Source organism: Polypterus senegalus, chromosome 12 (genome assembly GCF_016835505.1).
Source record: "Polypterus senegalus isolate Bchr_013 chromosome 12, ASM1683550v1, whole genome shotgun sequence".
Classification (NCBI taxonomy): Eukaryota; Metazoa; Chordata; class Cladistia; order Polypteriformes; family Polypteridae; genus Polypterus; species Polypterus senegalus.
In genome coordinates, this window is record NC_053165.1 from 78508723 (window position 1) to 78523778 (window position 15056).

A 15056-nucleotide genomic window follows, 5' to 3' on the forward strand; every position below is an offset into this window, starting at 1 on the left:
ATAATGACTTTAGGCTGCATGTGACTGCCAATCCTGTTTCCTTTGCCCCTGTACTGTGCCCTTTCTCCCTTGGTACAACAATGCCATTCATCATATAAATGGACTCCTTATGCCAATTCCATTTAACTACAAACACAGACCCTAATGCCAGTCATCATGACATCTCCTTAATAAATAAAAAGATTCCCACCTACCACCCAGTACATTTGGGGACCCTTCTGTTAGTTATCATATAAATCTGAGACTCCAAAGAATGGCAAAGACCCTGTCGAGCAGTTCTTTGTGACAGACAGGGGACTCGCATGACAATTAACAAATGAACTGCAGGAGGCTTCATGGCTGATCTTTACTGAAAGCTGGGGGGCTGTTTCTGCTGTTACGGAGTACACTAAGAAAGGACATACCACCCCCCTTGTGCGCTTTGACTTTTAAATCACAATCCCTCACAAGGCACTAGCACTCAAATGCTCTTAGAGAGATGGGATCTGCTTATGAACAATCCATTTGGCAACATGTGAATAAACAGCTCGGCTGCAAGGTGTCCGTGTGAGGTGCTATGGGGCGGCTAGGCGGGTCGCCGCATTAGGACATGGGGGGCCCCCCTTACGGCATGGTCCCTCCTGCCCTCGGCCTCGTTCACACAGTCCCAGCGCATTCCTCGGCCGCGCTTATTCTTCTGTCTGAGAATTGACGTGCTGGAGTGGCAGATTCCCCGAGACAGGCCCGCTCTCGCACAATGCCCCTAAAGAAAGGCTCTGAAAGAGGCCCGTCTGTCTTTCCCAGCAGGGCAGGATACAAAAATCCACCCACCCCCCCTCACCTCCTTGTGAAGCTTTTTGGCTGAGGCTGCTCTCAAATCCACAACAAAGATGTGTTTGTGTTTGTTGGGGCTTATTAAAGCCACAAAAAAAAAAAAAAAAAAAAGACACAGCAGCCTCCCGCCTAAAAACAAATCCCAGTTTAGAAGGGAGAGCTCCCCTTCATCTGCTCCTTCAGTTACACTCTTTTGATCATCACTACAAATCAGAGTTGAGGAGACTTGTGGCAATGTGCCTTCCTAAAGGTAGGCACACAGCAACCAGCCTGGATGCCATCCAGAAACTATGCTGCATTAGCGCTTGGTACACTATATATCTTCTGTACACAACCCATCACAGCCGCCTTGTCCTAACACTTTGGTGATGCCAGCCTTCCAGGGAGGAGATTCCCTGATTTTTCTCCTCATCCACCCACTTCCTCATGGTCTCCTGCATTCCCTGATAGGTTGGCATATCCTTTCAGAGGTGGCAGGCCCAGCATGCTTTACTCAGCTGGCTCCATGGCTGCTGCTTTTATCAATCTGTCCATTTCCCGGACCTCCGTGATACCCACTGAGCATCAGGGGTACTTTACCCAAGTACCTCAGTGGCAGAATTGGAAATATGTCATGGATGGAATTCTAGCCTATTACCCCAAAAAAGGATTATGGGGTAGACCTAATGAATACCAACAAGTGCCAGTCTTGATCCAGGATCTATGAGGAAATCCTATTCTATTGAACGCTGGCAATTCAGGTTTACTTAATTAAAAACAAAAAAAAAACCTGGCATGCTGTATCATGGTGCCAAGGCATCATAATGATAACATACATGAAATGCACTGAGCGCTGCTTTACTCTGGATCACCTTGTAAATGTCATAATGAAGATGAGCCAAATGCTGATATTGGGGAGGAACTCGCTAGCTTGCATTTGTATACAGTGGTATCCATCTATCCAACCTTCCTTTAACCAGTTTAATCCAGTTCAGTGTTCTACAATCCTAAGACACTTGTACTGTAGAGGATGCCTTGGTTATCACTTATGTTCAATGTAATGGAGTCCTTACTTCTATGACTGGTGCACTGGTAGAATAATTTACCTCCTCAGAGTCATACAGGTAGTCAGTGGTGGAAATGGACCAGTAATGATTCATACAGCACCAGTGATAGGTAGTAGCCATTGTCAGACTGGAAGTAGCTGTTATTATGTTCTACATCAGCTTTCATTATTAAAAACTATCTTGAGACACTTTACAGTTGCAGCTCAGTTACTTCCATAGTTCTACTAAGTGAGAAACCTGTAGTCTGGGCTGATCCTTAGAAGGACTGACTGGCTATGTGACGAGGGTCAAGTGTATAAATATTAAACCTAATAATCTCTAAAGGGTATTAATTATATTTCCAAAGGGAAATTGTGTAATGTAAACTTCTTCTAAGTTTATATAGCACCTTTCCATATAATAGACCTTCACAAGGCACTATAAATGTTCAGTACTATTGTCTCTGTATGCCTGTAACTGCAGTACTGGAGGTTAAGTGCTCCCTCAAGATCACATGGGTGAGGAGTGATCCTTCTGGTTTTATATAGCACCTTTGTATATGGAACAGAGGTACAGTACAGTTGTTTCTACATGTCTACAATCGCAGCACTGGCAAAAGTGATGCCCTCAGGGTTACATAGTGAGTCAGTGGGAGGGATTACTCCTTAGAGCCGAATATGGAAACGCACTATTTAAAAATAAATAAACACCTATCTCAAGGCACTGTAGAGATATAGGAAAAGTTCTTCTTTATGTCTACAGTCGCAGGATTGGAAGCTGAAGCACGTCCCTAATAGACTTCTGGTCATAGTGAAGAGCAGTGGTCAGGGTCACACCTTCTTTCTGGTTTAATGTAACAACAATAACTTTATTTATAAAAGGCAATTCATTTTTTCATACACCGAATGTGGGTCAATAAGCTCTACGACCACTATAATGCAATTTACCCCTTTATACAATGTATGTATATTATATACTCTAAAATGTATTTATTTATATAATATATATATATTATATATATGTGTGTCTGTGTATATATATATATATATATATATATATATATATATATATAGTGGCACCCGGCGGGACACCCAGGAGGACCAGAGGAGGGCTTGTACCTCCTCCAGACCGCGAGGGGGCGTCCGTCCTGGTTACGCTGGTGGCCTCGGGTAGGGGGCATGGAAGCCCAGCCCTGTAGGGGCCGCGCCCCGCTGCCTGTACAGCCCTGGAGCCCAGCACTTCCGCCACACCAGGAAGTGCTGGGGAAGACGACAGGGGACACCCGGACGGCTTCCGGGTGTGCAGCCGGCACTTCCGCCACACAAGGGCGTGTCTGCGGAGGAGTGCCGGGAAGCAGCTGGAGCCCATCCGGGTTCCCATAAAAGGGGCCGCCTCCCTCCAGTCATTGGCGAGAGTCGGGTGGAAAAGGACGGAGGTGAGAGAGAGAGAGGACGGGAGGCGGCCAGGAAGGCATTGAACTTGTGCGGCCTGGACAGTTGGGGGAATGGTACTGGAGGCACTGGGATGTGCACTGAGTGAAAATATTGTAAATATAGTGTAAATAAACAAGTGTGTGATGGAACCAACGATGTCTGTCTGCCTGTGTCCGGGGTTCACAAGTTCACAGTATATGTATGTATGTGTGTGTATACATATATATACTATATATGTGTATGTGTGTGTGTATATATATATATATATATATATATATATATATATATATATATATACATACATACATAAAGTATACACATGTTTATACACATATATGTGTATATATATGTATGTTGTAAGCTGTTCAAAACAGAAGATACTTTATTTATAAACATGCTAATTAATTATGTACATACACATCTTTTTATATGGTATATATATGCACATACATACACACATAATTAATTAGCATGTTTATAAATAAAGTATCTTTCTGTTTTGAACAGCTTCAAACAATTAATGAACACACTTCAACACTTCTACAATGTGAGCACCAGTACTTCAGCTTGAGTACATTTTGGAGGTTAAATTAGTGACTACACAATTAACCGTGCAGTGTCTTGGTCACCAGGGGGCAGCACTGTTTTCCTACTGTATAAAACGGAATTTCCTCCATCATTAATTTATTTGTGGTGGAAGGCACTGCAGTGCAGCAGTTAGAGACTGGGTCTGAACCCCAGTCTGACCACTACTCTTGTGGAGTCTGCATGTTCTCCCTTTGTGTTTTTTCCCTTTTTTCTGGCAACTGTGGTTTTCTTTACACATTACAAAAGCACAAGTTAGGCATACTGACATCACTAAACTGGGGAGATACGAGGATGTGTAAGTGTGACGTACACAAGAGATCTGAACCTAGCACTGCTCAGGTAGGCTTGAAAACAGAATGATATATTCACTGTGTGTGTGTCTGGAACTTTTGGGGAGGGGAGAGTGGAGGTATAAACTATATACTTTTTTTTTTTTTTTAAATCTAGGGAAAGCTGTAGGTTTTCGCACCAATCGGGAATCATGATAGTGAAAAGCAGAACTCTAGCATTGTGGAAAGTTTGAAAATTTCCACATAATCAACAGTAGCCCATTTCTGATGGGCTAAATGGCCTGTTCCCTATTTTTCAGGTAAGCCATCTACAGTATGTTATATTGTTACAAATGTATCTGTCACTGCCAGGACACAAGGGTGAAGTGGTTGGGGGATGAATATGTGGTGACAAAGATTCACATTGTGACAGTGTTTACAGCCAAGTGTGGACTATCAGCTGTCTTTAATATGGGACACCTGATTGGTTCTTAGGTTCTGCCACCTTCTCCCAAATAGGTAAGTTCCTAGATGAGGCAGCGAGGTTGGCAGCAGGGGCTCCTGAACTCATTTACAGAGTCACAACCCATGACACACTGCAATCATCATATCGAGAAATAACTTGTGAGGAGCCAGCAGAGAAACACAGTGCCTAAGCAGAATATAAAGCAAGGGTTGGAAATCCCCAAAACACTTCTTTCTGTGTCATCCTTAGTTGCCTCTTGGTCAGAGCTAATACAATATCCAAATCATATTTAATTCACACATTTCTTTGAGGCAGACAAGAGTTTATCAAATTACAAGTGAGTAATGGTAAATGTGACTGCACACAGATTCACTTAATTGTTCATTTCAATATGTATTATAACATATGGTGGCAGCAAGCTACACAAACTTGTTAGTTTAAAACATGATGTTGAACATTCATGAAAAAAGAGGAAGGGCCAAGCGGTAAGGGATACTAATGTGTATAAAGATGAGGTTGTATTATAGAGTACAGAGAACCATAACGGGCAGTGTAGCCCCCTAGTGGCTATCCAGAGTTGGATCCTGCCTGCAACCCAGTGCCTTAGAAGCTCCAGTTCCATGTCACGTTAGACATACGGATTGACAAACAAAAGCCAGACCTCCTTAGTGACTGTTTGATTGGAAGCGTGAAAGTTTGGAAATAACTGCAGAGAGCCTAGGGGATGGCACTATGTGATTTGAAAAGGTTTAATCTGCCATCATTCACTGATGACACCCGACACATTTGTTAACCTGCTGGTCCTGCACCTTTCCGGTAATTCAGATAGATATACAGGGAATGTATTTGTCAGCCCATTGAGGTCACAGCCCAAAAAAAACCCATAATAAAAGTTTTACTTACAGCAAGGTACAGCATGGTGTACATGGCGAAGGAGGCATGACCTGAGTAGAAGGACTTCCTGTAGGAGAAGAGAATAAGAAATTAATAAGGAAAATGAAGAAAGAAGCAGGAAGAATGTGAAGAGGTATATAAAAGTGAAGGACCAGAGCACCTCGAGAGACCAAAGGATGGACACACAGACAGACAGTGCAACAAGGTGCAACCATCAGGCAGTCAGAGTAGTAGGGGTGCACGCAGTATGGCTCCCCAGTGCCAGCTTCTCTGTTGGTGGACCACACTATAGGTGTTGTGAATCCATTAAACACAGCCTGCATTATCCACTTTCTAGCCCAATATATTAAAGCACTGACCAGGGAGCCTCAAAGCTGTAGTATAATGTTAAGCATATTTTTATTTTGTTGTTTTTGATTTACTTTTCACAAATATTTGCGCAAAAACAAAGTTAACACTGTTATGTGTAATAATTATTATTGTATATTGAAGTTGTTTCTTTATGTATCCTTCGTTTTTTTTTCCTGATTAATGAATGTTTCCTTATGTTTTAAAGATGCTGGCAATCGGATGACAATTTAGACTTTAGGTTGCCTTTTTAGGCAAACATTTTTTGCCTTATTTTCCTTTGCTTTGCCATGTTTTCGTCTTTTATTTATATAAATAACTCCTTTATTTATTAAGGTTCTTTGTGGGCCTTGTCTTCTCAAGCCAGAGATTTTAGAGTTTATCCTCTCCCTTGCCAGGCATTTTTGTGCACTACTTAAAATTGTGTGTGCGTGTGTTTTTTTTTTGTGTGGAGTCTGAGGTGAGGTTGCCTAATTCTAAGTGGGCCAGTGAAGGCCCTGGCCTGGTTTGTGGGTCTCTTCAGAGACCTTTTACCTTTTTCACTATGTACATGTGGCCTGTTCACAGGAAATATAAATTGTAATATTGATACCTATTCCTTAATTGGGGACTGGAGTTGTTATATGACCCGTTGTGTTCTTGTCTCTCTCTGCTTTGTCTGCAGATTGTAAAATAAAAATAACTGAATAAAATCTTCTCTGGCCGGGCCCTGGGGTTTCTATAGGCAACATTTCAAGACACACCCATCCCCAGTTCACTTTTAATGTTATGCCCTGGCACTCATGTTTGTTCAATACAGAGATTATCTGCATGTGAACTTTTACCTGTAAAGTTTTCTGTCAGTTTAATATTAAACTCAAAATGTGATCACAGCCCAGAATCGGAGGAGTAATTAAAGAATGGCTGTATTGTTGGGACCTCCCCTCCCACGTTTGTCCTTTCACTAACCCATTATTATGTGTTCACTTTAGCTCTACTGTGGGGTTGTATTTTTATGTGATATTCTCATGTAAACTGATTCAGGTGGAGGCACCTGGCAGGCTCCCAGAGGATTTACTGGCAACTCAATCTCTTCTGGGAACTCGGTCTTCTCAGACCGGAGCTGGAAGGGAGCTGAAGGACGCTTCACTCTCACACCACTTCACGTGCATTTATCCATGTATGTGCAGCCTTGCTCTGTTCAGTATAAATTTGGCAGCCTGACTATTCATCTTAATTTCTTGCAGATAATAAGAGCAGAGAGTAAGGAGAATTGGCATTGAAGTTAAAGAATCGGCATTGAAGTTAACTAGCTGTTGGCGCCTTTGTGCCAAATGTGGTAATATCAGCAGCATTTACTCACAGGGAGGCGAGGAGATTGGAGCTTGAGGTCATGGCTTACAATACTGATCTAACTTGGGAACAACTTTAACCATGGTGAGCCACACTCTGGAGAGCCGAGTTGTTAATAGCTTCACTTTTGGCACTGTGGTAACAATCTTTAATTGTGAGAGTCTTTTATCAGTTTAGTAAAATACAGTGTACTCTTATTAGCCCTTGCGAAAGTGGGTTGTTTTAAGCAGAACTGTTTTGTTACTCATTAAGAGGACTTCCACAATACATAGTAATCACAGATACCTTGTCTGACAAGAAGTGCTAAAATGGATTGGCATAACTACAAATGCTAGGCAGGCAGGTAGGTTCCCTTAACCAAAAACTGGGTGACATGTTAGAATGGATAGGCTTTTCACATCTGTTGCACTTCATTTGGTTTGATTGGGTGGCGTTCATCTTCAGAAATGTACCAAAATGGACAGTGTGGGGTTATTCTGGCAACACTTGGCTCAAAGCTGTAAACAGGTCAGGACAGAGTGCAATGAAAAATTTTAATTAATAGGTTATTATTAATGGGGTATTACCTACATGAGGGGGATGCAGTGTAACTGAATACAGTTCCGTTTATTAATTAATCATTCTCCTTACTGATGATGATAATTTCTGTCTCTTTGCTTCCTAAGTTTTTGTGGTCTGACAAAACAAGTTTATGTTTTTATTTTTTTCACTGGTTGCCTCAAAGTTCAGCTGTCTTTTGTGTGTGTTAATTAGTTGATCAAAAATTGATTCACCCAGTCTACCACTTAAACTCTGTGTAATGGTAACCTTATTCAATTCAACATTTAATTTTCGTATTACAAAATGCTTAGGAATAAGGTGCCTAGATGCTCACTCCACTTTCTTCTCTGTCAGTTGATTTATTTTTCTTCATATAGCACTGGACACATAGCACCATCACAGCAGCAGCTGCCAATCTAGCAGCCATTTACACAAATGCAGTTAATGAAAGACTGGCATATTACAAGAGTGCAGGCCATGCCAAAGAATCAAAGTTTGAGGTAAGAAAAGCACCAAACTTCATTCTGATTATTTTCTCGCTTACTCAGCCCTGGACTTACCTGGCCTCCTTTTCTAGTGAAGCGTTGCCCGTGCAACTGTAGTTATCCACATACTGGCCAATGGAGCAGTTGACCAGGGGTTTGCACACTGTCAAGAAGTTGGGGCGCAGACGCCCAATGGTAAGCTTGGCCATGTTGGTCAGAGACTGTCCTACTGTGCAGCCAAACAGGAAGCTGCCAATCTCCTTGTAGAGGGTGGAAATATAGTGGTTGGACACAAAGGCTTTTGACTCGACCTTTAGGTAGTGTACACGATAGCTCTCACCCAGGGCGATCTGAAAATAAATCCAAAAAGGAGAAGATGAGTGAACCAATCGGGGCCTCTGAATCAAGGGTCAGAATGCAAAATCATACAATCTTTGAGCCTGAGGGATCTGCGAGGGTCACATCTGCCACCACCTCTAACCATAATCAGTTGTCAAAATGCACTTAAGGGGGAAAAAGCCAAAGTTTGTGCAGCAGGGCACCCAAAATTAAAACAAGGCTATAAATGCATTCATAGCTTGATAACATATTCACATTGCTAGGACACACTGGTGCTTAGGTCTCTCATAGTGCTCCTGGGTCAAGCTCAGGACTATGACCCAAACACATTGCTACAAAACAGAAGGAACTGTATGTACCCTTATGGGAGTCCCAGTCCCAATGCTCCGATTTTCCCTAAGGTTTCTAGTGAAAATGAATTCACCTTTCCATAAAATTTACACTCTGAATTTTGACTTATGTCAAAGAGGTGCCCTGCTCAGTTAACTGCAGGAGGCTTTTACTGTAAACCTTTCACCTGAAGACCTCTACGGGTTTAACGATTATGATTAAACCCGCAAATGTTAGACAAAGGACCTGTAGTTTTGAAATGTTGGGTTCCCCCAAAGACTGAGCACACTTCAGGTCTTCCAAAACACAAATCTGTGGGGTAATTGTGTGTCAGTGGTGAGGAGTATGAAAACAGGATCAATGCTGTCCTGAGTTATGAGTGTTCAAGTTGAACATTTTCATGCTTCACTTAATACCCGCCATAATTCAGTTTATGAGGTTACAAGAATACATGTGGCATTTTCAAATTTTGTTTTGGGTGCATCACAGAGCCATTTTAGTTTGGGCACTTGTGAAATACAGTATATAATTTTGCTCTCGGGTATAGATGACACAATTTGTTTTCAATTGTGACATATACTCAAAGAGACAGAAGATGCAGATGACTTAGAACGCAACCCTTCTTACCCCTATCTCTCATTCACTCTCTCAGCCACCAACAAGCTCGCAGCAATGCCACCTCCATCCCTGCCTCATTTAGTTCCCAGTATTTTTGTCAAGTGATGTTGTTTTTACCTTGTCTTTACTGTACAGGTATTGTTGCAAATGGAAGCATACGGCTGCAAATTAGCTTAACAGGAGCTGGGAAAACAGCCACATTAATAATGAGAAAATGTCTCTTTTTGGAAAGCTAGTTGATAACCGTGATTACCTATTGAAGCCATTATGTTCATTTTAATGGAATGTATGCTTATTTTTGGAAAACTGAGTATCACTTTTGGGACTCTGGAGCGTACATATTTTTTTTCTCTCATTGCAAGTAATGGTGACTTCATTTTCACATTATGAGAATTTGTCTTATGAGGGTTTTTTTGAGAACAAATTATGCTTGTAAAAAAGGGGAAGACTATATTAGGGATTCCTCCATTAACTAGCACACATACAGTAGCTGATCACTTACGGACACTGCAGTAATAAGGATGCCTCCACTGATCAGGACGCCATCACTGATGGACTCGTTCTCCTCATAAGGATAGGAGATGCTCTCATCATGGCAGAAGAAGCCTCGTTTGTATGGCTCCACAGCGCCCATCTCACAAGCAAAGAAAGGAATGGATGCTGAAAGAGAAGATAAAGGAAAAAAAAATCCAGGGTTAGTACCATCCCATCTATAGGTTCATCCATGTCGACAGGATCAACTTCCCTAGTCAACACTCTCCCGTGGTGCCATTTTCTTTTGTGCGGGCACTGCCATTCTGGAGAGTTTCTGTTGATATCACAGTCACTTTGGTATAAGGTCAGCATCATGCCCTTCCTGGATGTCCAAGACTGGATACATTAAAAGATTTAGAATTTATTTTTTCTTGTGAAAGTTCTGGCTCAAGAGCTTTTTGTTTATATATACACATATATTTATTCTAAGAGTTGTTTCCATCTGTCATGTGATCACTTGAGAACACACTGGAGCTAGAACCTGAAGTTTTTGATACAGATGAAGACCATGCCATGATACTCGCTGCTGAATCAAAAAAAAGTGTCTGGGAGAAACCACCGAAGAGTTATTGAGGTTTCATGTCTGTCTGGGCAGTTTGCTGTAGCAAAATGTGATCAAGAATGTGACATGACAGAAAGAACAAGAATGGCAACATCTGCTGAGAGTGAAGCAAACTGCAGAAGCTGATTACATGATTGAGAGAAGAAGAAGAAGAATGACAGCTCTAAGATCCACTGCACGTGTGGCACAGAAACTGCTAGTACTTACATGCTACTGGGACTGGAACCTTAATCTTGGAAGGACTGGAGGTCCACATTTTCTAGCTGGATTATAATTTCAGTTTTGTTCTCTGGTACTGGTTTCCTGTTTCTACTGCTCTGGCTACAGTTCATCTCCCAATTGCTTAATCCAATGTTACCACTGAATCTTCTTGTATTGTCAGTATAATAGAGTGGCTATGGTCTGGATGGTCAGAACTCGGGCCCCCTGTCATAGATATAACAGCTCCTCGACTCCTACGCCAGTCACAGTGTGCTCAAGTCACAGCACTTGGCACAAATTCCCACTTTGTGTGCGATTCTCTTCTTCGTGCTGGTGATGCTGGACATCTTGGATATTTGCATTGGACTGACCGTTACATGTAAGAAAAGCAGGGTCAGTAGGCAGTGGAGTGGAGGAAAGGGGGAGGTTGGCAGCTGAAGAGACTCAAGCAGCAGCAGCAGCAGAAACCAAAGCCAGCAGATCTGAAGCGGCTGCCTCCCCTGCCGTGTCAGCCGCTGCATAGGAGAGCATAGCTGGCATTCCAGGAGAGGATATGTGGCCTTTTTACTGAGAGGAGTAAGGGCACAGTGCCCAGTGTTGGCACCTGTCAGCCAGGGTGAGTTGTGAGTGCTACCCGCTGCAGCTGTCCAGAAAGTTTTAAGTATGAAAAATGAGAGAGAAGGAGTGGCCCACCTAACATGCCTCCAATGACAGCCTCCTGCGAGTCTGGGCGTCCCTTCTCGGATGCCCAGTCTCTCGTTTTTGCCGCCTCAGTGCCTCGGACGATGTTTCTTAACATAATGACATGCAGCCCTTTTATTTTGCCATTACACGCTCCATTTCCCCTCATGTGCTGGTGCACTCCGAGGAGAACTGGGCCACTTTCAACGCAGCCGTTTTAACAGCATCCTCTTATGACCAGGCAACAGACAAGGTAGTGGCGGGAAATGACTGAGTTGAGCCAGAGGAGAACTCAAGGTCTGCAGAAACCGATAACGCGGAAGCCAGCTGACATCTCTAATGAGACCACCGCCATCATCCCCCTGCTCAAATGATGCATTAGAATAGCAGCCTTAAAATTAGACACGTTCAGAAGGACAAGCCACCAGGATCTGCTTACAGCACTCAGGCTGCCGGGGAGGCACAAAATATCGATTACATATGAAGCAGCAGCACTACCGCCCACCAAAAGCACCAGGGCTAAATCTGTAGGAAGTGACACTTGCACAGCCGCCTAAAAACGCACACAGGACACCGTGATCAAGAGCAGTGCGCCACGTAGCTTCCAAACAAAAGCATGGACTCTGACTTAGCAACCTCCTTCTTTTTACTTACCCAACAATGATGTGGAGCTCTACACCTTTTTGCTTTCACTAGTGACAAACTGATGCACTGGCTTGCATACTTGCATTGTTGTCCTCTAAACATTTCAAGTGTGAGGCATGGTGTCAGTCTGAAAGCCAAAACCCCCTTTTTTTAAATTGGACCTCCTGGTTGGTCTGATGTTTAAGCAAACTGAGAAAGCCAACAGCAACAGGTTGGAAAAGGAGAGTCCAAAATAAAATCTCCTTTATCTTCAGAGTGGTTTGATTAATCAGGTGAGGCCTGCGGGATGCCCTTTCTACTACCTTAAATTTCAAACTAAGAGCAAAATGGAGATGATGTCCTCTGGACATGATGAAAGTGGAGGGTCTGAAATCAAATCCTTCATTTGAAACAATAGGTCTGATCAATCAAGTGCTTCATGTGTTTATATCTCCAGATTGGCCTTATGAATCAAGAAATGCCTATAAGTGGAAGATCATGCTGCTTTAAACCCACAATCTGAGTGTCAAGTGGAGCTGGGTGCTAATGTAGATACAAGGATTCATCCCCAGAATGGTTTGATGGACCTGGTGAGACATGTTGAAGCACTCTCTACTACCTTAACTTCACTAATTGAGAGACCACGATTCAGGTATAGGTAGGTGTCTGCTGGGTAAGATGATAGTGGATGTCCCAAAGTCAAATCCTCCTTCAGATGAGAAAGCGGGTCAACTAAATGAAGGAAGAGCTTTTGGTGGTGGTGCCCTTGACTGATTTAACCCACATAATGGATTATTTTATTATAGATTCACACACACACACACACAGTAGAGTCTCGCTTATCCAACAAACAGGCCGGCAGAATGTCGGATAAGTGAAAATGTTGGATAATGGCAGGTGTTAAGAAAAAGCCTATTAAACGTCGAACTGTGTTATGATTTTACACATTAAATACAGTATGTACTGGACTTAAAAAGTTCAGTCATGTGATGATTTAAAGACATTTTTGATCGTAGTCTGCTTTCCTGATGAGTGCCATTACTTCGCTGTCAAGTCTCGCCATCTTTGCAACATCATTATGTCAATTCCTGTAGCTTCTTCTTGTTGCTCAATGTAATTAATTGCAGTTTCTAGAGCCTTGACTCTGTCACTCATATAGTCAACATCTGTATGAGCGTATACTGTTTACTACAGCATTGTGACTGCGTGTGTGTATTTGTGCTTTGATGTGCGAGTCCCCGTCTTGCACCCGAAATCTCGAAGCTGAGTCTCAGTACTTTTAGCAACACCAGCTTTATTAAGCTTGAAACAGCAACAGCGCAGTTATTTATTATAGCAGGATCTGCCATTCTACCATACACAGACACGGCACTCAGGCAGGGTCAGGATCTGGGGGAAAGTAATACTGTGCCCTGCACATTTATAATGTTCCTCGTATTTGTATCAACCATTGATGGCAGGTCCTTGTAGGATGTCCGCGATCTTTTTGGATTGGCTTTTATGGCGAACTGCTACAGCGCTAGGAGACGCAATTCCTTTGGGACGCTCTTCCGCGTGTTGTCCCGTTGGGTGGAATCCCAAAAGAATTTAGAAACTCACTCACACCAGCCATGATTCTTTTCAAAGGTAAAGTGCAGGTTAATTTGCTTTATGTATTTTTACTTTATATTTTGTATTAATCATTTTTATATGAATAATTTTGGGTTGTGGAACAAATCATCTGAGTTTCCAATATTTCTTATGGGGAAATTTGCATTGATATACTGTACGAGTGCTTTGGACTGCAAGTACGTTTCCCGAATGAATTATGCTCGCAAACCAAGGTTCAACTCTAATTAGCTGTGGTAGAGTCGGGAGCAACAAAAATACACTACGCTCACATTCGCAACTTGCAGTTCTTGTTGGCGATTGATGCGTTTTTTTTTTTGTTTTTTTGCGGTGGAATGTTGGATAATATGGAATGTTGGATAACCGAAGGTAGGATAAGCGAAATTCTGCTATATATAGAGACAATGCCATTTAGACAATGAGATTCATGGGGTGGCGCCATCCGTTTGCTTCATCCTCCAAACAGAGGGAGAGCCAAGTGGAGGTGGATGGCCGACAGGCATAGTGAAGGTAGAATGTCCAAAGTCAAATTCTCCTTCAAATTTGGCAGTGGACCCAATTAATCAGGCAACTCCTGCAGTAAATGACAGAGTGTGACAATTGAATTTGGGTTCACACTCAATATTTTGGAAGTCCCATCCTCCATCAGATGAGCTAGTGGATCCCCAGGGATATCCAGGACTGTGACAACCAACGTCATTGGGCTCAGCTGGTGACTCGCGGAACAACTCCAAACTACCCTGGGCACCTACTCAAAGGCTGATATATTGTTTATAGCAATGGCAACATTGCCAGTAACTTGATGGATGGTGTCATCGTGGCCTACCTATTTAACATCACGGCATGCAGTATTCTGATGAAATAGCCATTTTGATAGATTCAGTTAGCAAAAGAAATACCTGACTGGTTTAGGACTTTTGATTATAGTTTTGAATGCCACGTTTATGGTGGCCTTTTTCCTGCTTGTCAACCTCCTCTTAAATCCTTTAAAGTGCCCGGCCATCGCAGTCGTTAGTTGAGATTGTGTTACTGGCATGAAAGCAACTGCCATGGCACACCGATGGGTTTGTGTGAGGCACCTGCCTGATATAAATGTCTGATTCTGTTGCATAATTCAGCCTGCCTTGACTGGCACTGGCCTGGCAGTGAAGTGGTACATGCAGTCCAGTCCATTGACACATGATAACCAGCCCATGCAAGATCAAAGCCCACACACCCCACTCCCATTGAAGGGTCTGATGCCAGCTGTTGCTGCTGCTTTTTCTGGGTTCAAACTTGAACCCTTGAGCCACTGAGGAGTCTTTAAAAGAGAACCAAGGTGGAGCCAGCAAGCCCATGCCTCTCAGTCAGCGGGGGTCACCCTTTT

At 42.7% G+C, this 15056-nt stretch overlaps 1 protein-coding gene and 1 long non-coding RNA gene across 2 annotated transcripts in view; one reads left to right on the plus strand and one right to left on the minus strand.

Annotated features, from left to right (window-relative positions):
- Positions 1-15056, minus strand: part of ppap2d (phosphatidic acid phosphatase type 2D) — a 44523-nt gene that overhangs the window by 9979 nt on the left and 19488 nt on the right. The window contains exons 2-4 of the mRNA XM_039772492.1: positions 9983-10140; positions 8269-8543; positions 5498-5555 (exon numbers count right to left, since the gene is read on the minus strand). Of these exons, the coding sequence (XP_039628426.1) occupies positions 5498-5555; positions 8269-8543; positions 9983-10140 (491 nt within the window). The remainder of the gene's footprint in view (positions 1-5497; positions 5556-8268; positions 8544-9982; positions 10141-15056) is intronic.
- Positions 4290-6706, plus strand: LOC120541144. The gene is made up of 2 exons (XR_005635952.1): positions 4290-4448; positions 6501-6706. It is a non-coding gene; the product is annotated as an uncharacterized LOC120541144 (long non-coding RNA).